Source organism: Pleurodeles waltl, chromosome 3_1, assembly GCF_031143425.1.
Source record: "Pleurodeles waltl isolate 20211129_DDA chromosome 3_1, aPleWal1.hap1.20221129, whole genome shotgun sequence".
NCBI classification, from domain to species: Eukaryota; Metazoa; Chordata; class Amphibia; order Caudata; family Salamandridae; genus Pleurodeles; species Pleurodeles waltl.
Window position 1 is genome coordinate 1,828,355,627 of NC_090440.1, and position 23,794 is coordinate 1,828,379,420.

General features: G+C 46.1%; 1 protein-coding gene across 3 annotated transcripts in view; it reads right to left on the reverse strand.

Annotated features, from left to right (window-relative positions):
* The window catches only part of GLS (glutaminase), a 607,111-nt gene that overhangs the window by 387,108 nt on the left and 196,209 nt on the right, over nucleotides 1–23,794 (reverse strand). For all 3 annotated transcript variants that reach the window (XM_069225886.1, XM_069225887.1, XM_069225888.1), the window contains exons 7-8: nucleotides 16,208–16,266; nucleotides 7,337–7,369 (exon numbers count right to left, since the gene is read on the reverse strand). In XM_069225886.1, the coding sequence (XP_069081987.1) occupies nucleotides 7,337–7,369; nucleotides 16,208–16,266 (92 nt within the window). The remainder of the gene's footprint in view (nucleotides 1–7,336; nucleotides 7,370–16,207; nucleotides 16,267–23,794) is intronic.

Here is a 23,794-nt window from a genome sequence, read left to right on the forward strand (position 1 = left end):
GTGCGTCTCCATCTCCTATTCATCCGCAGCAGTAGCAATCTATGGGGCAAAACAGTGAGGAGCCAGTCACAAACTGAACAATGGAGATACAACAGAACTTTGCATGCTGTTAACTTGGAATGGGTAAGTGTGATTTGTCCAGTATGTCCTAATTTCACCAGTGTCACAGATATTTTCCAGGGCCTGGCCCCCCCCTTGAAATGGCATCCGCCTGTCCTGTGTGGAGGGACAGGTGGAAGTGAAGTAATTCCGCAAATGTTGTGCGCCGTTGCAGTAGGCGGTTGGGAATCACCATGCAAATTCTCATTGCTTAACATTGGGCCCTATGTGTCACAGTAGCCAATGGTGATGTGCGGAGACAGTATACACCGCCGCGGACGTGACCGGCATTTTCTATCTCATCCCTCACTTGCTACCTGATCTTCAACAGGAGAGGACCTACACTGCACGTGCTGCTGTGACCTGTGTCTGGAACTTTCCATGGCCCGTGTGACAGGGGAAAGGGCCCCAGCCTTCACTTTGGCAGAGTTGGAGAGACTGGTGGATGGGGTCCTACCCCAGTACAGACTGCTGTATGGGCCTCCAGACCAACAGGTGAGTACACTGTGGGCACAATGCCTGTGGCATGAATGCATGGAGTGGTGTGTATGAAGGCCTCTTGTAAGGGGGGTGGGTGGATGTCCTCTGGGCGGCGTATTGGTTGTGTGCTGGGCCATGTGTGTGTAAATGGTGATGTGAAGGGGTATGGTGGGCCATAAGTGTAACAGGCAGGACTGTTTGACTAATTCTAATATTCTAATTTTATTTTCCTGTGTGGATCGCCTCTGTATATCAGCGCCCATCAAAAGAAGAGTAAATGGCATGCCATTGCCAAGGACGTGCGGACCCTGGGGGTATACAGCAGGCGGAGCATCCACTGTCAGTAATGGTGGGAGGACCTGTGACGCTGGGCACGGAAGATGGCGGAGGCCCAGCTGGGGATGGCCTCCCAATGAGGAAGGGGTGCCTGTCAAACCCTAACCCCCGCCCCCTCCCGATGGCCCACATACTGGCGTGGCTTATCCTGAGCTGGATGGGCACTTGAGGGCATCAAAGCAACCACAAGGGTGTGGTGAGTACAGTGCCCATCATTACAACTTACGTATGGAAGGGTGGTATCCGGGTGGGGGTTGTGTGTCAGTGGGTGCCCCTAGGCCACCCTTGACATTGCAGCGTAGGCCCCCTGGTGGCTAGGGTTCAGAAGGGAAAATCTTGCAACCTAGCTTATAGGCATCCACTATTGGTCAGGGCTGCATGGGTGCCAGGTGTGCTGCATTTGGTGGCGTGTGCCCCTCCCCATGCCTTGGCTGCTAACTGTTTCTCTGGTAGTGCTATGGCATATTGCGTAGTGTTTCCTGTGTGTGAGGGTGCTGTGTACACCAACGGTGGTGTGGCAGCCATTGACCAAGTGTATCCTTTGTCTCTCTCCCCTTTTACTGTTTTGTCACCCTGTCCTTATCTGCATTAGCGTCATCTGGCGGAGGAGCAGAGGCACCGGCGACGGAGGGACCTGCATTCCACAGGACCCAGGAGGCAGAGTCCACAGACGGTGAGGGCACCAGTGGGACGGAGGGTGAGGGGACCACCACGGCAGAGACTGGAGGGGACAGTTCTGACACAGATACCTACTCCACTGGAAGGTCGCTGGTGGTGGCAGACACCTCTGTGACCACCCCAGCTACAGGTATATCCGCCACTCCCGTACCAGTACCGCCCTCCCAGCAGCCCCTCATCGAGTTGCCTGTGCCCGCTCACCCAAGAGGGTGGGGATCTCCTTCACCCCTGCACCTCAGGCCCTGCCCCAGTGAGCCCTGCTGCCCTGAGTGAGGAGGCTATTGACCTCCCGAGATCCATCTCTGTAAGGCAGTCAACCATTGTGAATGCCATCCAGGGGCTGGCAGCCCAGATGCAACAGACTAATGCATTCCTGGAGGCATTCACACTGGCTTGGCGGCCGAACAGAGATCGAACCAGGCTCTGGCCGCCTCTCTGATGGCAGCCATTGTACCTGTTTCCACCCTCACCCCTCCAACTTCCTGTTCTCAGTATCATTCTCCTCAACCCCAACCCATCCCAAACACACAGGCAGACGAGCATGCACACAAGACAACACACAAGAGAGGTACAGGCAAACACAAGCACCACACGTCATCCCACAGGCACTAACAAAAACACCATCCAGATGCAGACACACCAACATCCACTATTTCCACTGTCTCCCCTCCTCCTCCTCCGTCTCCCTCCCAGTTCCGTCTACACTCATACCTGCATGCACTACATCATCCACTACCAGCATCATCACCACACCAAGCAGAATACACACCTCACTGGCAGTCACCACCCCCACATCCATGCACACGTCCCCTGTGTCCTCTGCCACTGTGCCTGTGCCCCCTCCTCCCAAAGTACACAAAGGCAAGCACTCAGACACCCAACAGCCATCCACTTCACAACAGCATCCAGCCCATGCACCTGCACCCAATATCAGCAGACAGACACCTCCAACAACCACTCCCTCTTCCTCCACTCCCATTCCTTCTCCCTCTTCCCGCCCCAATGTCCCAAATAAAAAAACTGTTCCTATCCACCACTGACCTCTTCCCTACCCCTGCCCCCGGTCCTGCAAGTAAGGCCAGGGTAGGAAGAACACAGCCAAGCACCTCAGTCCACCGGCCCAGTTATCACCACACCCACTCGTGGTGGAAAAGGATCCAGGCCACATGTCCTGAAGGTGAAGGAGCCTGCACCAGGCAGCCTCAAGAGAAAGGAGCCTGCCCCAGCTGCCAGTAAGAGCAAGGAGCCTGCCCCAGCTGCCAGGAAGACAAAGGGGCCTGCAGCAGCTGCTAAGAAGGGAAAGGAGCCTGCCCCAACTCACAGGAACACAAAGGAGCCTGCAGCAGCTGCTAAGAAGGGAAAGGAGCCTGCCCCAGCTGCCAGGAAGAGCAAGGAGCCTTCACCAGCAAGCAAGAAATGCAAGGGGCCTGGGGCAGGAACTGTGACGGAGCCCCCACCACCAACGATGGTTGTGCAGCCGTCCGAGGTTGCAGGGGATGGGCAGGAGCCTCCCCCCACAAGCAGCACCACCACCTCCAGTGAGCAGCCGTACGAGGTTGCAGCGAATAGGCAGGACCCTCCCCCCCCCACCAGCAGCACTACCACCTCCAGTGAGCAGCCGTCACCGCCGGTGGATGGTATGTAATCCTGCCTCCATGGGCTGCTGTGTGGCCTGCCCCCCTGCAAATCCAGTGAGTATGACACCCACCTGAGAGACTGTGACCTTGCACTCCCCAGGATCAAGAGCACAGGGCATGTTGCCACCTTCAGAACCAGTGGGTAAGACACCCACATAGTCATGACTCCCCAGGATCAAGAGCACAGGGCACGAGGCCCCCTCCAGAACCAGTGGGTAAGTCACCCATGTTGCCCCCCTCCAGAGCAAGTGGGCAAGTCACCCACTTGAGAGACTGTGGCCTTGCACTCTCCAGGACCAAGCACAGGGCATGTTGCCCCCTCCAGAGCAAGTGGGCAAGTCACCCACTTGAGAGACTGTGGCCTTGCACTCCCCAGGACCAAGCCCAGCACATGTTGCCCCCTCCAGAGCAAGTGGGTAAGTCACCCACTTGAGAGACTGTGGCCTTGCACTCCCCATGACCAAGCACAGGGCATGTTGCCCCCTCCAGAACCAGTAGTCTTGTTCCATCTCCTGGCTGAGGTGCCCCGTGAGGTGCCTGCCTATTTACCAAATGATGCCCCAGCAGTGTTCTCTCCGTGTTGATGCAGGTGACATGTGTGGCCTTGGACTTTGGCCTACGACCATTGTGGACTGGGCTGTGTCCCTTTTTATGTGCATATGTATATATCTATTATCTTGCCTCACTTATTTATCTTAATGTGTTGCTCCCATTACATTCACTTTTTCGAAATCATTTTGTCCTTGCATTATTCTTCCGAGTTACGGTGTAAAAATGTTTTAGTGATGCAGCTGGTTGGGTGTATGGTGTTGGGGGAGAGGGGGTATGTGTGTGGTGCGTGTGTGTCACTCTCTTTTTCCTCCCACCCTCCCTTGTGTGCTAGGCGTCAGTACTCACCATCGTCATCTTCGCTGGCGTTGGTGTTCGTGGTGGAGCAGCACGTAGAAGATCATGGGGAAGACATGCAGTTCGGGCTCCATGGCGGCGTGGTTGTTCCCTGTGTCTCCAATGGTGAGTCCTTTACCTTCTGAGCTCAGTTTCCGCCAGGCTTTTGATGTCATTGGTACCGCCCCGGAAAAGGTGGTGGATTGCAGTGTCTTAATATGGTGGGCGGAACATTGACTTCCACCTGGCTGTAGGCGACTACCACTGTGGTGGCTGTTGTTTCCGCCCTGACGGTCGGTGTGGTACATTGGCTGTCTAGCGGAGATCTTTCCGCCATGGTCATAATTTGGGCCTCTTTCACGCTGCTGCTAATGCAATTTTGGCCACCCCCCCTCTCCTCTCGTCCCCCAGCAGAGCCACAAAATCGCCTGATCACTCGAAGTTTGGTATTTGAGGGAGGTGTCCCTGAGACCCAGAAGAGCAAAACCTGGTGAGGCTGGCACTGGATATCCTAGTATATTTTTAATATGGGTTAGGACTTCAGACCAGTATGGTCTGATCAGTGAGCAGTCCCACCAAATATGTCTAAAGTCTACCACCAGTCTGCAAACCCTCCAACAAATAACTTTGTAAGTTTTGTAGGATAGAGGTACCAATCATATAAGGTTTTGTAGTGTGCTTCCCTTAATCCCATGGAATGATTACATTGTGGGATACCCTGCCATAATCAAGTTAATTGTTTGTCCGAGATCTGTTTGCCCAATTGGTTATACCAAAATCAACATGTTGAGGAGGAGTATGGGAAATCGTATCAAATTGAAGTGTGCACAAGAAAGAGGTTGCTCCTCTACAGCTCATGTGGGTTTTCACAAAGTGTTCTATAGGGGAAAGGTCTCAAGTTGCCGCTTCCCTGATTCTGGGTTGGAGGACACAGTGTTGTAACTGTGGATAGTGGTACCTCTCCGATTGTGGCAGGCCAAACTCTGCTTGACAATTTTCAAAGGTGAGTATGTCAGGCCCTTGAAAGAGGTCAGCTATCACCACACAACACCCAACCCTCCATCTCTCAAAGGGCCCCTGTAGGCGTGCTGGCAGAAAAGCCAGGTTAAAATCAATAAGCGTAAATGGGGACGGAAAGTGGGCCCATGCTCCCGTCTTGTTTATGTTGGCCCAGGTGTCTAGGGTCATTTTTGTGGGGGTGCTTAAGTAAATATTACCAGGCCTTTCGGGTTTTGGTTTCCACAGCTGGTCGCAAATGGAGTGGCCAGTTACCGCACAGTCCATGTGGAGCCAATGTTTGTCCAATGCTTTAAGAAACCACTCTGTGATCACCCGTAATGGTGCTGCCTGGTAGTACAATTGAAAGTCGGGTAGAGCCAACCCCCCAACCGATCAAGGCATACTGAGCACTCGGTAATGGAGCCGAGCCCTACCTGCCTGCCAAATAAATCGAATTATGAGGATCACAGGGTAGAAAAGAAACCTTTCTTCATCGGGACAGGCAGCCCTGAAAAAGGTACACAAATTGCTGCAACGCCAGCATTTTGAGTGCCTGAATGCGTCCCAGCCAAGTCAAGTACAATAGTACCTATCTTTTAAGGTCTGTCTTGAGTTGCTGACTCAATTGGGGGGGGGGGGGGGGGGGGGGGGGTTTACGACCCAAATATGCGAGTTCTGTTTATTGTCCATTGGAAGGGGAATCGGAGTGCCAAATGTTCCTGTGCTCTAGAATTAAACGTATGTTTCAAATGACTCAATGGAATTTTGGTCACTTCAGAAGGGGATGGAGGAGGACAACTGTGAAAGTACTATATTCTTATTTGTTCTTCAACAGCTAAGAACAGTAGTTCTTCCCCATCCTCCTTATCTAAAGTAAGCAAAAACTGTATCAAAGATGTGGTTAACTGCCTTTACCACAAGTTAGGACGAACAATCATTTCGAGGGCCAGAAAGTTTGGTATGTTATCTCTACCCCCAGTGATTTGTTTTCAATTCGTTCCTATTGTTGGTTTTGCACTGAAATGTATAGCAACAAGTTTTTCAATATCCATGACAATAATGGTTCAACCTCAGCATATAGTGCCACCAGGAGAGTTCCAATTTTTTTTTTTTTTTTTTTTTTACAAAATTTCAATTATCATTTAACGCACAATAAAACAACCTAAACTAGTTCACTTCGAAAACGTCATCACTTGCATTCTATTATTGCCCTCTCCCGTACTCCCACCCCATCAAAGGTGTACCACGGCCAGCACATGCTTAACATATTTCTAGGATCATTAACATATGCTAATTTAGCAATAGCAATCACATTAGTGGTAATCTGTCCTCGCCCGGTCATATATTTGTAACTTAACTTTTCCCATTCTTATTCCGAATAATCTTTTATGACGCCTACAAATAGTCTATCAGTGTTTCGCAGTGGTCCATTTTGTCATATCTCTAACCAAATATTCGCTAACTCGGTGGCCTAACATTCATCGAGTGTATGGTTATTCTTCTCTTGGCAAGCATAGTACCTAGCATTCTAAATTTTCTGCCTATTTTACCTTTTTTCCTTTTCGGTACGAGTCTCTGTTTACATTGGTTTATCATAGGAGCCACAGTTCTACCGTACAGCGTCTGAGCATGTTCGCCAATTGGGTCCAGAATCCTTGTACTACCTGACAGTGCCACGTAAAATGAATTAAATCAGTTTCTTCTGTGTGACATCGAGCTTACCTGGCAGAACCATCTTGGTAAATTGCACTCGATTTTATTGATGTTAGATATGTCATATGGGACACCTTCAATGTTACTGAAACCAGGGTGGATATATGATTCCTGGTAGCAGAGCAGATTTAATCGAGATTACAAGTGGGACCATAAGCTTCCACTGAGGATTGAGTAAATTACCAGTGATTTGTTTTCAGATTCCCCCGAAAGTTCCTCATTTTCCACTAAGCTTTCATCACGGTTAAGCACAATGGTTCCATGGTGTTTCAGCTGATTTTGCAATTCTGAAGGCGTCAAACCCATTAGCGTAAGTGTCAGACTGGCCTACCTTATCTAAAGTTAACCACACTACTGCATTACTACAGCTTACAAAAAAAAAAAGAGTTAAAAAAAAATGTTTACACACTTGGGTTTTAGAAATTTCATTTATAAAATAACTGATTGCTGTTTAATGTATGCAATAGTCAGATTATGTGATGGTCTGAGAAACAAAGTTGTGCACTTACGTAGTCAAACTTATCTGCATTGTTTGCACCTTGCTGTAAAATAAGGAAATAAATATCAGAAACATTTTAGATTATCTTGCTTCTTGAAATATATTGTAACTTATTGCCAGATCGATTTAGCCATAAAATATACAAACTCTCACAAAAAAACATTGCTGTAATGGCACACTTTGGCAACTTTAGCATACATGTTTATTATTATACTGTTGAATCGAGAACTTTCAAATACTAAATAGTAAGGCCGGAATAAACAGTACAAATTGGATGGTTTCATATACTCATCTAATGAATTTTGCATCAGGATATTAAAAGTGACTCCCATTAATAGAACAACCATGTAATAAGAGATGTTTAAAACAACTTATTTACTGGTAATTATTCTTAATTATGGAACCTTGGCTCAATTAAGAAACAATGAATAGAAGAGAAAGCTCTTAAATACAGTAACCAGGTAAATGCGATCAGGCAGCAGAAATATTTTAAGTACATGCTTAACCTAAAGAATACACAAGGATGCTTGGCCTACTTCTGTGTCTAGCGTGCACTGATCAGCAGTTTGCTGCACTGCAGGTATTATGTTTTTAAATTAGGCTACATAAACTGTCAGTCCCCTAATCAAATGAGCTCAATTGTTAAGCATAAATGGTATATATTTATTCATACTCACTTACAAAAACAAAGATTACAGGGACGTTCTAGTTAGGTTCTGAATTTACTCGCCCAAAACCCTAGAAATTCAGCAGTTATAATTATTTCAAACAAATTTAACTGGTGCCCTAAGGTAACTATAACTTGCGCCCCGCCACACACAGTTTTTTCTTCAATAATGTAACTAATATTTCATTGATATTTTTAATGACGATTTAAAAGTTATCATGAGTGCTCTAATATCTGCGGTAGTGCATGGCGAGGGCATGAGATACAGTTACTTTACGGCACAAGTTATAGTTAGTTGAAATAATTAACTATGATTGCTGAATTTCTATGGTTTTAGGTAAATTCAGAACCTAACTTTAACATCCCTGTAACCTTTGTTTTTGTTCAGTGATTTGTTTATGTTTTTTTTTTTTTTTTTTTAACATGAAGTAGTTTTAAATAATATACGTTAAACCAATCACCGCCGCGCACAGCGGCGAGTATTGACCTCAAGGTCTGGCCTGCCCCCTATAACCACCCAACCCAGTGTCATGCATGGCCTTCAGCCCGTGTGTGGTGGGAGTTGGCCGCAGGACCTAGCCTGTGGCCAGCCCCCTATAACCACCCAACCTCGTGCAACGCACAGCCTTAAGCCATTCGCAGCAGGGTTTGCCTGCAGGGCCTGGCCTGGGGTCAGGCCCCGTGGCCAACCTGCTTTAACCACCCAACACCGCGCCACCTACAATGAGAAATGTTCTGACCAATAGAAAAAAATAATTTGACAAGTAAAAAGAGTGAATACGCCTTTCTGTATGTGCCTTAAATTTTTGAAGCTGAAAAGAATTTAAAGCTGAGAAATGACAACTGACACTGCCTAGACTGGAACCCTCAACCCTCTGTGTGAGGGTTTGAGAACTTAACCACTAAGCCACAGATGAATCGTTAGTGTGCAGTGTCCAGACATCTCTGCTGTTCAACCGAAATATGGTGATAGGGAAAAAGAGGCAAATGTTCAATCACTAGGAATGTTTAACATTCTAAATATGATTAAATAAAAATACACACTGCCATGAGATACCAGGATTTGAACCTTCAAGCTAATGAGTGGCACTCCAAAAGCTTTACCAGTAGGCCAGACGTGACTCTGTTCTGCTGTGCATCCAAAGGTAACTATAACATTCATACCAAACATTTTGCTTGTGTGCAGCCTTGAAGTCATTCTATGGAGACACCATTGCTCTTGTTATTTCAATTGTCTCTCCATAGAATGACTGCAAAGCAGCACACAAGCAAGATGCTTGCTCACAGCACAGGATCGTGGGGGGGAGCCTTAAGGTCCCCGTAGTCCTAGCCAGCTCCCAGTGTCCTATGGGAGCCGGAATTGCTCTCGCAAGCAGGGTGCCCCTTTAAATAGCAGCTCTCTGCTTGCTGGAGCAATGTTTTCATCTCTTTACCTGCACACATTTTAGATGAAACTCCACTTTCAGCAAGCAGGAGCTGTTTGACAGCTTTCGCTTGCTGAAAGCGGAGTTATGTTTGCTTTTGCGTGGTGGCAACTGTGAGCTCTCCTCAAGCAAAAGCAAACAGCAACCACTACAGGGTGGGCACGTCAGGAGGTAGTAGGAGCCGGCCCTGGGGTTGGCAGTCCCCGGGGCCATATATGGCTCTACGAGGGGGCAGTGCAGCCCCACTCCTTGTTTTAAATTTTGCCCCCAGGCTGTGGTGGTCCCTGGGCCTGGAACCCCTGTCTTCTTAATTCTACAGCCCCTAAGATTTGGCGGTCCTGGCCTCCCTGCATACTTTAGATGCATAGGGGAGGGGAGGTGGAGGTCCTTGGGCTGGGGGGGGGGGGAGGGCAAGTGTTCCACAGGTCTCCTCCTTATATTTATTAAGTTGTTTGCTCTATGGATGGGGCAGTCCACGGGGTCCTCTGCCAGCCTCCTTAAAATAATATGCCCCCAGGACCTGACCCACCTGGGGGCACAAATAAAAGCAAGCTGGAGACCCTGCATGCTTTTTTTTTTTTTTTATCACACAGAAAAACACAATGAAAATCACAGCAAAAATTGGGAATATTCACGATTTTCCTTGTGAATTAAAAAAAAATGCTTTTCAGACATTGAGTGGGGTGTCCCTGGGGGATCCTTATACCAAGGCCAGTGGAATAGGGTAACAGTACCCTGCCCCTTTTCTTTTCTTTTTTTTTTTTGACTTGGCTGAAGCGCAGTTCCAAAATGGCTGCCAACACTTCCTGGCTGAAGTGTTAGCAGCCAATCAGATCTCTGCACGAGATTGGCCGTATTTGCGAATTCCTCACAACCCTAGATATATAAATTTGGATTTCCTTTAATTTCTCCGTAACTACTGAACAGGTTTACACCAAATAACAAAAAAGCACTCTTTCTGGACCAAGGGCGACCTTCCTGCCAAATTTGGTGTAATTCCGTCCAGCAGTTCAGGCTGTAGTCATTTCTAAAATCTCTATGGGAATTAAAGTGGGAAATTCACTTTTTTGAGCCCCCCCCCACCCTTTTACCGATCACCTCGAAACTTGACATGCACAACAAAATTCTAGAGAGCTCTTTTTTTGGTAAATTTCATTAAGATTGATGGCCGATGAATGATTGGCTGGCTGCAACCAGAGCAGAAAGTTGTGACTGCCATTTTGTGCATCGGGACTCAGGGCCAGATGTAGGAAGCATTTTGCCTGGTGCAAATTGCGAAAATCGCAGTTTGCGCCATGCAAAATGCTCATCGCCATGCTCATTCACATTTTGCGAGTCGGTACCGACTCGCAAAATGTGAATGCGACGGGCAAATAGGAAGGGGTGTCCCCTACCTATTTGCGACTCGCACTGCGATGCTAAATTGCTTTGTGACCGCGAACGCGGTCGCAAAGCAATTCGCAGTTACCACCAATGTCACACTGGTGGTAACCCATTTGCAAAAGGGAAGGGGTCCCCATGGGACCCCTTCCCCTTTGTGAATGTTGCCAAAAATGTTTTTTCAGAGCAGGCAGTGGTCCAATGGACCACTGCCTACTCTGAAAAAACGAAACCATATGGTTTTGTTATTTGTTTTGTATTGCAATTCGTTTTCCTTTAAGGAAAACGGGCTGCAATACAAAAAAAAAAAACTGCTTTATTTAAAAAGCACTCACAGACATGGAGGTCTGCTGTCTTCAGCAGGCCACCATCCCTGTGAGTGCAGGGACTCGCTATGGGGTCGCAAAATGCGACCCACCTCATTAATATTAATGAGGTGGGTCTTTGCGACCCCATAGCGATTCGCAGACTGTGTCTGAGACACCGTTCTGCATCCGCATTTGTGATTCGGAAATTGCGAGTCGCACCGACTCGCAATTTCCAAATCACAAATGTGGAAATTGCTACATCTGGCCCTTAGTTCCCAGGAGAGAAAATAAAATTTAAAAGTGATAGAAGGAGGTTAGGGTAGAGGTACCCTGACCTCAAGGGACTGATGAAGGTGTCTGTGAGGGACCCCTCCTGGGCAAGAAATTGTCTGAAACGTTTTTGTTTTGCGTGCAAGGGTCCGCAGATCGACCGCTGCTTTTAGCATTGTAGTGTGGTTAGTTTTACGTATTTTTTGCGCATTAGCTTCAGGCTTTAGGCCTTTGTGCACTTTGCCCTGAATGTATTTTATTCATTTGCTGACAGCTTAGAGCCTCTGTGCACTTTGCTCTAAATGCTTTTTATTAGGCTTCGTGCTGTTATTTTTCAAATAGCCAGTTCTACGGTGTTGTTTTTTATTCATATCACACTGTTTTGCCTAGTTCAGCACTGGAGTTCTCCATAACATATTCACTCTGTGCTTCAGTCAAGCATACAGTCTGGTACATTGCCGATAGACGTGGTAGGAGTTTAGATTTGGCATTCCTGCGTAGGGACATTTTGTGATCACGATGACATGTTAGTTATAAAATCACTTCCTTGTCCCAATACATGCAAGAGGGAGATTCCGACCAGAGACCCACAGCTAGACGCTGACTGCCTCGTTGCAGATGCTGAACCAGATCACAGGCCTTTGCTCAGGTATGAGGGCTTATGTCTCCCCGGTGATTCGGAAAGGCAAGCTAGAAGCTCAACATGCTGTGCTCTAAATAAAACAAGCAGAGGGAGAGTAGAAACTGTTAGGAAATATGATAGCTTTGTTCTTATGTTTTACTCTCCTGGTGACTATTTCAATCCTACTATGTTGTATTGTTCTGGTTATTGCGGCTCATGCCTTATTATCTAAAATACAGTCGTTTTATTAAAACATTATATAAAACCTATACTGTCTTTGTCATTTGTATATGAGACCATATTGTAAATGAGAGAGTTGGTTTGGATCTGAGTGACCACGATTTCCCTGAGAAGTTCCAAAGATGTCATGCGCTCGGCTGCCTAATCATTTCTTCCCCGTGGGAGAAATGAGGCACTGCTAGTTAGCCGGAGCAAAAACCGGATTTAGGGTGACAGAGTTCCTTACACGTGGGTCAGACTCAGTCCCCCACACCGTTATCGATCCTGCTGCCTAGAAATTCAGTAGTCTCATTTAGGATAATGAGAGCCCACCCGACAGCATGACCCCCTGTGTGCTCTGAGGAAGATCCGCAGATCTAGTCGCCAATTTTAAAAAAAACACATGCACACAATGAGACCCACGCCCCTACTCACACAACCACTCACACGCCCATACAGCCAATCACACCGCTTCACAGACCAACAAAACCACTCAAACAACCACTCGCAGACTCACACAGCCACTCCCACACCTACACACGGACTCACAATGCCACCCACACACCCACTCACAAACCCATACAGTCACTCACACACCGAATTACAAACCCACATAACTACTTACACACCCATTTACACACTTACACATCCACACAGCCACTTACAGACTCCACACCCTCCCACAGACACACAAAAATACACACATCCAGTCACTCACACAGTCACTCACACACCCACACATAGGCAGGGATACACTTATAGATATTGCAATAGCGTATGTCAGTATTAAATGTGTTGTTGTTTTAGTACTGAATGTGTGCTTTTGGTTGGAACCAGTGCATTGCCTTTATAGAAAGACTACATAGGTTACCTTAATCTTTTAATTATTAGTTTAAAAAATATATAATAAAAATGAATGTGTGAATAAAACGTATTTATAAACTTGTGGAAATTTATATAAGTAAACTGTACCTGTGGGTCAAATTGTAGTACAATTTTTAATAACAAAAATCGTGAAATTTATCAAAAAAACTAAGGTTACAGGGACGTTATCGTTAGAAATAGAATTTAAAAAACCTTAGAAATGCACTAACAAAAACAAAGGTTACATGGATGTTATAGCTAGGTTTACATTTTACACGCACAAAACCATAAGAATTCAGCAGTTATAGTTACCTGACCTATCTATAACTTAAGCTCCCTGCAATGCACTGCTTATGACCTCACATTTTACATCACTCATGACATGACCAGTGACATCACTATCGACATTTCAAATGATATCACTGATGACATCATCCAGTGTGTGTGAGTGTTTTGTAAAGGATTCTGACACTGAAAGATATATGCTGAGCTACTATGTAGGTTAAATTACTATTCATTCTGCATATTGAGTGCATATGAGTGTAAACGGACGTTACCTGTGCATATCAATGAGTATTGTTTCTTTTCTCAGCAGTGACCAGTAAAACGTTGTTGGGCCTTTCTTCGTACGCATGGCAACTAACACCATGCACAACAGTGTAGAAGGGACTACACGATACACAATCCTTCTCATCAGAGACAACCTTGAACATGCTATCAACTACTACCACAGTTGAGAACTCAAGCTTATTCAAAACGCACAACTGCTCCCTCCGAAATGTCTACCATAGGGATCAAAGAGATTGATTCACATATTCCTAAGTATGCATTTGAATCACTGTCTATAATGGGCAATACAATGCTGCTTTGAGGACCAGGGTGACCATCAATGTAATAGCCGCATTTCATTGAAGACATTCTTCTAGTCATGCATACTGCTGTAGGTAGCCGTTGATGATACCATTGAGGAAGGAATAAAATATACTGAAGCCGATGTTAGCTTAACTCCCTGGACAGAAACACTCAATTAAAGAGATGAAATATATATATAGTTGTTTATAGGTCTAAAGGACAGATATTTCTGTCCATTATTGGCACCATTTATATCGACCCAAAATAAGGAATTAAGGGCCAGATGTAGTAAACTCAAATTTTGCGAGTTGCAAATTGCGAGTCTGACTGACTCGCAATTTGCAACTCGCAAAATTGTATGCAGAAAGGTGTCTCAGACACCTTCTGCGACTCGCCATGGGGTCGCAAAGACCCACCTCATCAATACTCATGAGGTGGGTCGCAGTTTGCGACCCCATAACGAGTCCCTGCACTCACAGGGATGGAGGCCTGCTGTAGTCAGCAGACCTCCATGTCTGTGACTGCTTTGTCAATAAAGCAGTTTTTTTTTCATTTTGCAGCCCGTTTTCCTTAAAGGAAAACGAGTTGCAAAATGAAAAATAAACCGAAACCATTTGGTTTCGTTTTTTTCAGAGTAGGCAGTGGGACACAGGACCACTGCCTGCTCTGAAAAAATATTTATTTCGACATTCACAAAGGGGAAGGGGTCCCATGGAGACCCCTTCCCTTTTGCGAATGTGTTACTACCAGTGTGACACTGGTGGTAACTGTGAGTTGGTTTGCGACCGCATTCGCGGTCACAAAGCAACTCAGCATGGCGATGCGGTTGCAAATAGGGAGGAAACACCCCTTCCTATTTGCGAGTCGCATCCCCAAATTGCGAGTCGGTACCGACTCACAATTTGGGGATGTGCATCGCGTTCGGCCTTTTGCATGCCGCAAACTGCGTTTTTCGCAGTTTGCGACTCGCAAAAGGCTTGCTACATATGGCCCTAGGACCCGTGGGAAAGGCCATCATAAAAAATTTCAACGATCTGCATGAAAAACTATAGGGTTTCTAATTTCTTTCTTTCTTTTTTTTTATTTTTTTTTATTTGTTTTTGAAACAAAATGGCTGAGTACTGTCCCCTGCTGAAAGAAAAGGACATCCTGGGAGTTTAGTAAAAGAAGATCTGAAGAGGAAAGCTAATCTTGCTTATGGACAATCCTGGGACCTCAAATCTCTCCAATATTTCCATTAAGGTAAAATGCCACTTCAACATCACATCACTATGAAACCCTTTTAATGATCTGTGTACTTTTTTCCTTTGCGTAAATATATTTCTATAATGTAAATTATCTACTAGTTGTAAAACTGTAAAAGACTGTTCATTGTGTTTTATTATGTGTACTGCAAATTCTGAGAAAGACTGTTTTGTAAAAAAAAAAAAAAAAAAATAGGCTGCCTAATTCACATATGTCCCAGTAAACTTGAAAGGTTCCTCCTACCGTTAAGGTGAGTAAAACAGGAAAAGAGAAAATCTTCATAAATACCCATTAATACATTCATATATTTAGTTAACAGTATTATTACGCTGTACTGCACAAAAAGATATTAGGGCTCGTTACAGACGGCTCACTTTATCATATGATTTACAAACGGAGAGGAACATTTTGATCTTCAACAGAAGAAGCATTTCTCTTACACGAACACTTAACATTATAGAGAACATCTCAGATTCGAACGATAATTTGATAGGTCATTGTTAGGTTTCCAGACGGGAAGGAAGTATCTGTTTAGGAAGAGGCATAAAGATAGTGTATCCTGAATCTTAAAAGTACGATTTGTTCGAATAACAAGGACAGAATTTCAGGTGATAGTTGTGGCTCCGGTAAAGGAGTGCCAGCAATTCCAATTGTATGGAGGTTCTATTTCTGAGGCTTCTTTGGCCACTTATTATTTAAAAAAAAAAAAAAAACAGGTCAGTTAGCCCGGTAGTGTTCAGTTGAGTGGCTTTGTAGGCAAAGCAGCATAATGTGAAATAGCTAAATTATTATTACATATATATATTTTTAAATGAAATACAAATAAAATCACATTTGATAAACTGTTAATAGAACCCATTAAATGAATTTCCATACACGGAGTTAAACTGAAAACACGAATTCAGTCAGTGAAATTGAATGAAAAGCGTATGCTGCTTCGGGCTTCATTCACAAGAGAAAAAGTACACATTATTGGCCTTCATGGAAAAAACTGCAATGCTATATTGGCCACAACAATATGCAAACTTACCTTAATTAAAGAAGATATTACAATTGCCCCAGCATTCACCATTGGATTGTGAGGTTGATCTGTGAAATGTTACAGTGAAACACAACTTTAATACAACAAAAAATAGCAACTGCTCAATAATTGAATAATTCTGGGTAATAATGTGCTTTACGAGCAACTTTCATTTGTTCATTCCTTCACTGGCTCAGATACAAAAATTGATAGATGAAGTATTATAATATTAAAGTTGTCTTTATGGTGACTCGGTTACTTTTATTCCTTTTTCTCATTCATGTTTGTAAAGAATGAACTGCCATAATCCCATCATAAGAAAGTAGAAACTGTCTCTGAAAGTGGTTAAACCCAATGATGTGTACAACGGAGCATCCACCTTAGTCCCTGTTGCAAAATCGTGTTGCACAATCTTGGTGATGAGGAGATGGGTGTCGGTAAATAGTTTAGAAATACATGAATTACCACAAATATCCTAGTCCTAGAAGTGCTTTGTTCATGCCAAAATGTGTGAGAGATTTCTAACCAGAAAGAGGAAGAAACAAAATTAAGAAAGATAGGCTTGGGACGTCAAAACAGTGTATATGAGGACACTGTTTACAACTAAGGGGTAGGTCCAGTTCCAAGCCTAATATATGTGATTTACAGCTCAAAGTGACTGACTGCTTCCATTCATGCAATGGCTCATGTACTGAAGCACTTATCATATATGCAGTCAGTTACTTATCCTTGCACTCATGCATCTATTCAATCACTTGCTGACTCATCCTTACATTCATCCTCTAACTCATCCACCAAAAACACATACAGAAACTCACCAAGCAATGATGAGGCACTTTCAGGTATCAGCCAGACCGATCAGCTCTTTGGGAGGAAACCTTTAATAAACCTCCTCACAATAGGTGATTTAAATAAGGGCACTTCACCCGGAAAATGTGCAAACCCGAAATAAATAAAAATAATAGAGCTAACGGCAAGGGATTGCTGAGCTAAAGACGAAACTTACAAAAGAACATTCAAAAGTTTATGGCTGGCTTAAAAAGGGTCAATCTTGACGATACCGCATCAAGCCACAAATCTGTCCCAACGCCAAACATAAATGGACTTTGTGGTAGTGTCTGGCATCGAGGATGACATTCACCACCTCAGGCAGCAGATCAAATGCAGCCAACTGTCACCGTACAATCTCCACACATGAAGTAGACTGTGTGGACCTGGGTGCAAGAACCCCAGGATGGTCCAAAGTTAAATGCCTGATTGGAGGTCAGAGGCTCATGCCAAGCAGTTCCTGGTACCATATTCTCCTGGCCCAATCTAAAGCCACTAGGATGACTGGGCCCAGTCGCTCCTGATCTTTTCAAGAACTCAAGTCAGGATAGGCAGGGGCAGGAAGGCACACAGGAGATGGCCTGCATCACCTTGGGATGTAGATGTCATTCATGATCTTCAATCTGATGCATGCTTAGCTAGTCCTCCCTGTCAATCAAGGATCACACCAACTGGCTTGCAACCAGGGAAATGCCCCAAAGCTCCAACCAACTCCAGAAGTGCATGGCCACCTGATCCAGGACCCCATTCCGCCCTTCTTTTTACAATACCATATGGGCTTTCTCCCCCCGAGATCCTGCACCAGCTAGACAAATGGTCCACAACTTCAGTAAACTGATATGGAGAAGGGCTTCCACCTGAGACCATAGTTTTTTTTTCTCCATCTCCTCCAGATGAAGTTTCCAACCTACCAATGATGCATTCGTCACATGGGTGGGGAAAAAAGAGGGGCCTGCCACTAAACTAACTGCATTTGAGCAGCCACCATTGCACATTGTGGACCTTCACTTCTGGAATCTGCATGACTTTCAACAGGTCTCTTCGGTGCAGGGCAGCCTGAAACATTAGGATCATAATCCAAATGTCCTGGATGCTTTAAGGTGGAAGGAAGACCTTCAACTGCATTTTATCACGGATAGCTCCACTGAATGGCAAGCTCTACGAAGGAGGCAAAAGGGGGGTGGAAGACCAATACCACGACGAACATGAGTCACAAATGAAGAATGGTGATGCCAATGGATACGGGGGTGGGGTTCAAGCTAAGTTTATGAATTAGTGTAAATGCACATATGAGCAGATTGGGTGACTGTAATACAAATAAATGTATGTGCAACAATGTGAACTGTCATATCAATGTAATGATACATATTGGAAGTCATATGTTTTTAAATGCAATAAAATATATGTTAAAAAATGTGTATGATAGGCACTGGTGACTATCAGGAGTAGTGTGTGCAGACCATGTTTCTACAAAGATATAACGCTGGTTTAATTTACTTTATCATACATTTGTTGTCATCTGTTACCATACTACATACAACCTGCATTTGGAGAGACTATTCTCTTTTCTGACTAGTTTTCTGATGTGACCTTTTAAAATATGTCATAGCTGAAAAAAGTTCACGCCAAGCCAACTTTATATCATTGTCAAAGCGATCGATATTTACTTTGTCACAGAACAATTTAGACACCTGGTGTAGGAAGCTGGCTTTGTATATACTATATAAAAATGAGATATAATGTGCACAGAGCCCAGGGGTTCCCCAGAGGCTTAACAGAGGCTAAAGTAGATAAGACTAATGCTCTCTTTTCTGGTAGTGTGGTCGAGCAGTTAGGTTTATCAGAGGGTAGTGCAAAGCATTTGTTGTACACACACGGATAATAGAAGAATCACGCACTCAATGACTTCACTCCAGACCGATTGTTTTTATATAGCAAAAATAACTTTTGTTAATTTATGTCTAGAACCACAAGATTCAAGTTGCAGGTAAACAGATCAATAAATAAGTATTCCACATATGTATCAAAATTACTTTGATTAGAATCAAAAAGTTGTACAGTTTTGAATAAATGGCAATCATCTGTTTTAAAAGTTGACAGTGCAATTTTCAGAAACAGTTCCGGGGGGGAGTTAGTATGATTTGCGGGTAAGTACAAGACTTACAGTTACAGTCTCCGGGGATTAGACCGGTTGGAGTTCAAGTTAACCCCAAACACCCACCACCAGCAACACGGGGCCAACCGGGTGCACAATTTAAAGCTGAGGCAAATTTAACTGGGGGCGCACAGATTCAGATCTGCTTGCAGGTAAGTACCTGCGTTTTTGCAGGGCAGTTCTGGGGTGTTTAGAGGAGCATCGGGGAGGCTACAGGTAAGCACCAAACACACACCCTCAGTGGTGCAGGGGCGGCAGGGTGCAGGGTGAAAACACAGCGTCAGGCTCCCAATGCTTTCTTATGGGGGAGCTCCGTGGGTCACTTAGATGCTGCAGGCTGGGTCCAGGGGGTCGGTTCCGGAAAACCACAGGCTAGACAAGTAGGAGGGCCGCCTGCTAAACGTTGTTGCACCGTGGTCGGGTTACCCAAGGCCAGGGGGCTGCGGGTGCAGTGTACCTTTTGGCGACAGGCATCTTCATCCAGTGCTGCAGCCGTTAGGGGGTGTCCTCTGGATTCACACTGCAGGCATCGTTGTAGAGGACAGGAGAGGTGAACCCAGGGTAGGAACTTGCTCGGAATCGCCAGGGGATCCTCTCAAGTCGATTGGGCCACTTGGACACAGGCTGTGGGCGTTGGGTGCAGAGTGGTCAGGACTCGTGGATCCAGGGAGACTATGAAGACCGTAGATGTAGATTTTTCTTGGACAGGGCCACTGTCCACAGGAGTTCTTGGTCCTCTGTGATGCAGGCAGTCTTCTGGAGGCTTGGCAGAGGTCATGGGACCAGCAGGATGCGTCACTTTCTTTTGTAGGGCATTTGAAGCTGGAGACAGGCTGTTACGGCTGGGGCCAAGTCAGTTTTAGTCTTCCGTATTCTCTGCTGGGGTTTCAGCTAGGCCGTCCTTCTTCTTTCTTCTTGTGAGGTCACCAGGAATCTGAAGAACTGGGTTCAGGGGAGCCCTTAAATCCTGAACTTAGTGGCGTTACAGGGGTCAGTAGCCAATGGCTACTGTCCCTGATGGTTGCTACACTCTTCTTTTATCCACTCCCTTTGGGGAGAGGGGACACATACCTAACCCTGTTGCTCCATGTCCTCCAAACCAAGATGGAAGGCGAAAAGCACGCATGGCAGGAGGACATCCCATCTCCTTTTGAGTTTTTCAGAGAGCCCCATGATCATGCCCTCCAATGTCTTGTTGAACCTCTCAACAAGTCCATTGGTTTGTGGATGGTATTGTGTATTGAATTTGTACGTCACCCCACACTCATTCCACAAGTGTTTTAGGTAAGCTGATATAAAGTTGGTACCTCTGTCAGAAACCACCTCCTTAGGAAACCCCACTCTGGTAAAAATACCAATCAGGGCCCTGGCTACTGCAGGAGCTATAGTAGACCTAGAGGGAATTGCTTAAGGGTATCTGGTAGCATGATCCACTACTACAGATATGTACTGGACCCCTGAGGCTGTGGGTGGCTCAAGTGGACCCACAATGTTCACATCAACCCTTTTAAAGGGAAACCCACCACAGGAAATAGAATGACGGGGGCCTTTGGGTGTCCATCTGCCTTACCACTGGCTTGGTAGGTGACAAAGGAGCTACAAAACTCCTTCACCTTCTGGGACATATTGTGCCAACAGAAATGTTTGACAAGCCTACTCCATGTTTTTGTTTTTCCAAAATGCTCAGCTAGGGTGATGTCATGGGCCAAAGTTAGGATAAACTCTCAAAACTGCTGAGGCGCTACCACTCTCCTGGTTACAACAGATTTGGGGTCTTTGGCCTCAACATAAAGGAATCCATCTTCCTAATAGACACTGTGAGAGCCACTGACACCTCCCTTTGCTGAGCAGTTGCTTTCTGCCTCAGACCTTCAAGAGTGGGACAAGTCTTTTGTCCCTGGCACAGCTGTTCCCTTGACGGTCCCCATGGGCCCAAGAGCTCTACCTGGTAAGGGTCCAGCTCCATGGACTCAATTCCCTCAGGGGATAAGACATCTTCCAGATGAGAGAGGTCTTGTTTCTTTTGCTGTTCAGAGCTGGTCCCCCAGTTTTCTTGCCTTTTCTTTTGGAAGCGTGGGCCACTATTCCAGGCTCCAACACTTCTTTTTCAAACTGTGCTCTGCTCTGTGCTCTTGTTTTCGCACACATACGTTTGGGGATTCCCAGCATGGCTGCATGGGTTTTGAGCTCTACCTCAGCCCAAACTGAGGACTCCAGATCATTCCCTAGCAAGCACTCCACTATTCCACTAGAGTTGCAGAAGAGACCACTGCCTGTTTTAGGCCAGTAACCCCTCCCCATTCTAAAGTCACCATAGCCATGGGATGGACCTTAATTACATTGTCAGCATTGGTGACTGGATAAGTCTGTCCAGCCAAATACTGTCATGGGGAAACCAGGTTCTCTGTCACCATGGTGACACTCGCACCTGTATCACTCAGGGCTTCTAAATTTGTCCCATTAATTAGGAGGTGTTGCCTGTATTTTTGCATGTTAAGCAGCCAGACAGCAAGTGTGGCTATATCCACCCCACCCTCAGAGACTGGAGTAGCTTCGGGGTGACCCCAATTTGCTCTGGGTACACTGTTGATCCCACCTGGAGAATGGCTATACCAGTACTAACTGGAGCTGTGCTAGGGGGATTCTTTTTGGAACAGGCCACGTCTCCAGTTTGGTGTCACTGCTGTTTACAGTTTTGACACCAGGCCTTCTTGGGATCAAAGGTTTTACCCTCATGTACGTTTGTGGATTGTGAAGAGGCTCAGACCCCACCCTCCTGTGCAGGTTTATGGGGCCCTTGTGAAGACTCTCTGCTTTTGTCCTTAGGTGTCTCACCACCCTTCCCATGAGGAGGCTTTGTGGCCCCTTTCTTTTGATCACCCCCAGTGTAAGTCTTGGTCATCCTTGTCTTGACCCAATGGTCTGCCTTCTTTACCAAATCTTCGTGAGAAATTGGACCTTGGTCTACCAGATACTGATGAAACTTATCATGAAGCAGTTACTTAAAAAGATGTTCTTTCATAAACAAATTATAAAACCCATCATAGTCATACACTCCACTGCCAGTTATCCAACCATCTAGTGTTTTGGCGGAGTACTATACAAAATCTACAACAGGACTGGCTCTGGTTATGGGGGCCCCCATTTACCTAATTCTATACTCCTCAGTGGTGAATTTAAAGCTCTCAATCAGCGTATGTAGGAAAGTACCCTTGTAAGCCCCCCACTTTTGGCGGAAGTCTAATGGGTAAATTAAGGAAAGCAGGGAGGAGTGATCACCCCAGCTGGGACCACCGCTATGTGTCCAGAGCTGAGGTGACCCCCCTCCCTGCAGAATACTCCATCTTGGTTTGGAGGACAGGAATCAGTAGGGTTAGGCTTGTGTGCCCCTCCCCAAAGGGAGTGGACACAAGAAGGGTGTAGCCACCCTCAGGAACACAGCATCAGGCTCCCAATGCTCTCCTATGAGGGGATCCCGGGGGTCACTTAGATGCTGCAGGCTGGGTCCAGGAAGTCTGTCCTGGAAAACTACAGGGTGGACAAGTAGGAGGGCCGCCTGCTGAACGTTGTTCCGTTGGAGGTCAGGTTCCCAAAGGCCACGGGGCTGCGGGTGCAGTGTACATTTAGCCGTCGGGTATCTTCATTCAGTGCTGTTACAGTCAGGGGGGCTCCTCTGGATTCACACTGCAGGCATTGTCATGGAGGACAGGAGAGGTCAACCCTTGGTGGGCACTTGCTCATGATTGCCTGGGGACCCTCTCTAGTCGTTTGGGCAACATGGACATGGGCCGTAGGCATCCGGTGCAGAGTGGTTGGGACTCATGGATCCGGGGAGGCTCTGGAGTCCTTGGGTGTTGTTTCTTCTTGGACAGGGCCGCTGTCCACTGGAGTTCTTGGTCCTCTGTGGTGCAGGCAGTCTTCTGGGAGATTGGCAGAGGTCACTGGACCCACAGGATGCGTTGCCTTCTTTTGCAGGGTTTTTGAAGCAGGCGACAGGCCGGTAGGGCTGGGGCCAAGTCAGTTTTCGTCTTTCTTCTTCTCTGCTTGGGTTTCAGCTTAGTAATCCTTCTTCTTTCTTCTTGTGAAGTCACCAGGAATCTGATGACTTGGGTTCAGGGGAGCCCTTAAATCCTGGATTTAGGGGCATTACTGGGGTTAGAGGGCAGTAGCCAATGGCGTCCCTGAGGGTAGCTACACCCTTCTGGTGTCCACTCCATTTGTGGAGGGGGACACAGACCTAACCCTACTAGTCCCTGTCCTCCAAACCAAGATGGAGGATTCTGCAGGGAGGAGGTCACTTCAGCTCTGGACAACTTAGGGGTGGTCCTAGCTGTAGTGGTCACTACTCCTTGTTTTCCTTAACTTTCCCACCGAACATGCAGCGAAAAGAGGGTCTTTGTCCAGGGGCGGGCATCTACCCTAGCTGGAGTACCCTATGGCACTGTAAGAAGAGGCCTGAGCCTCTGAGGCTCACCACCAGGTGTTACAGTTCCTGCGGGGGGAGGTGCAAAGCACCTCCACCCAGGACAGGCTTTGTTTCTGGCCACTGAGAGCACAAAGGCTCTCACCCCATGTAGTCAGAAACTTGTCTGAAAGTGTCAGGCTAGGGTTTA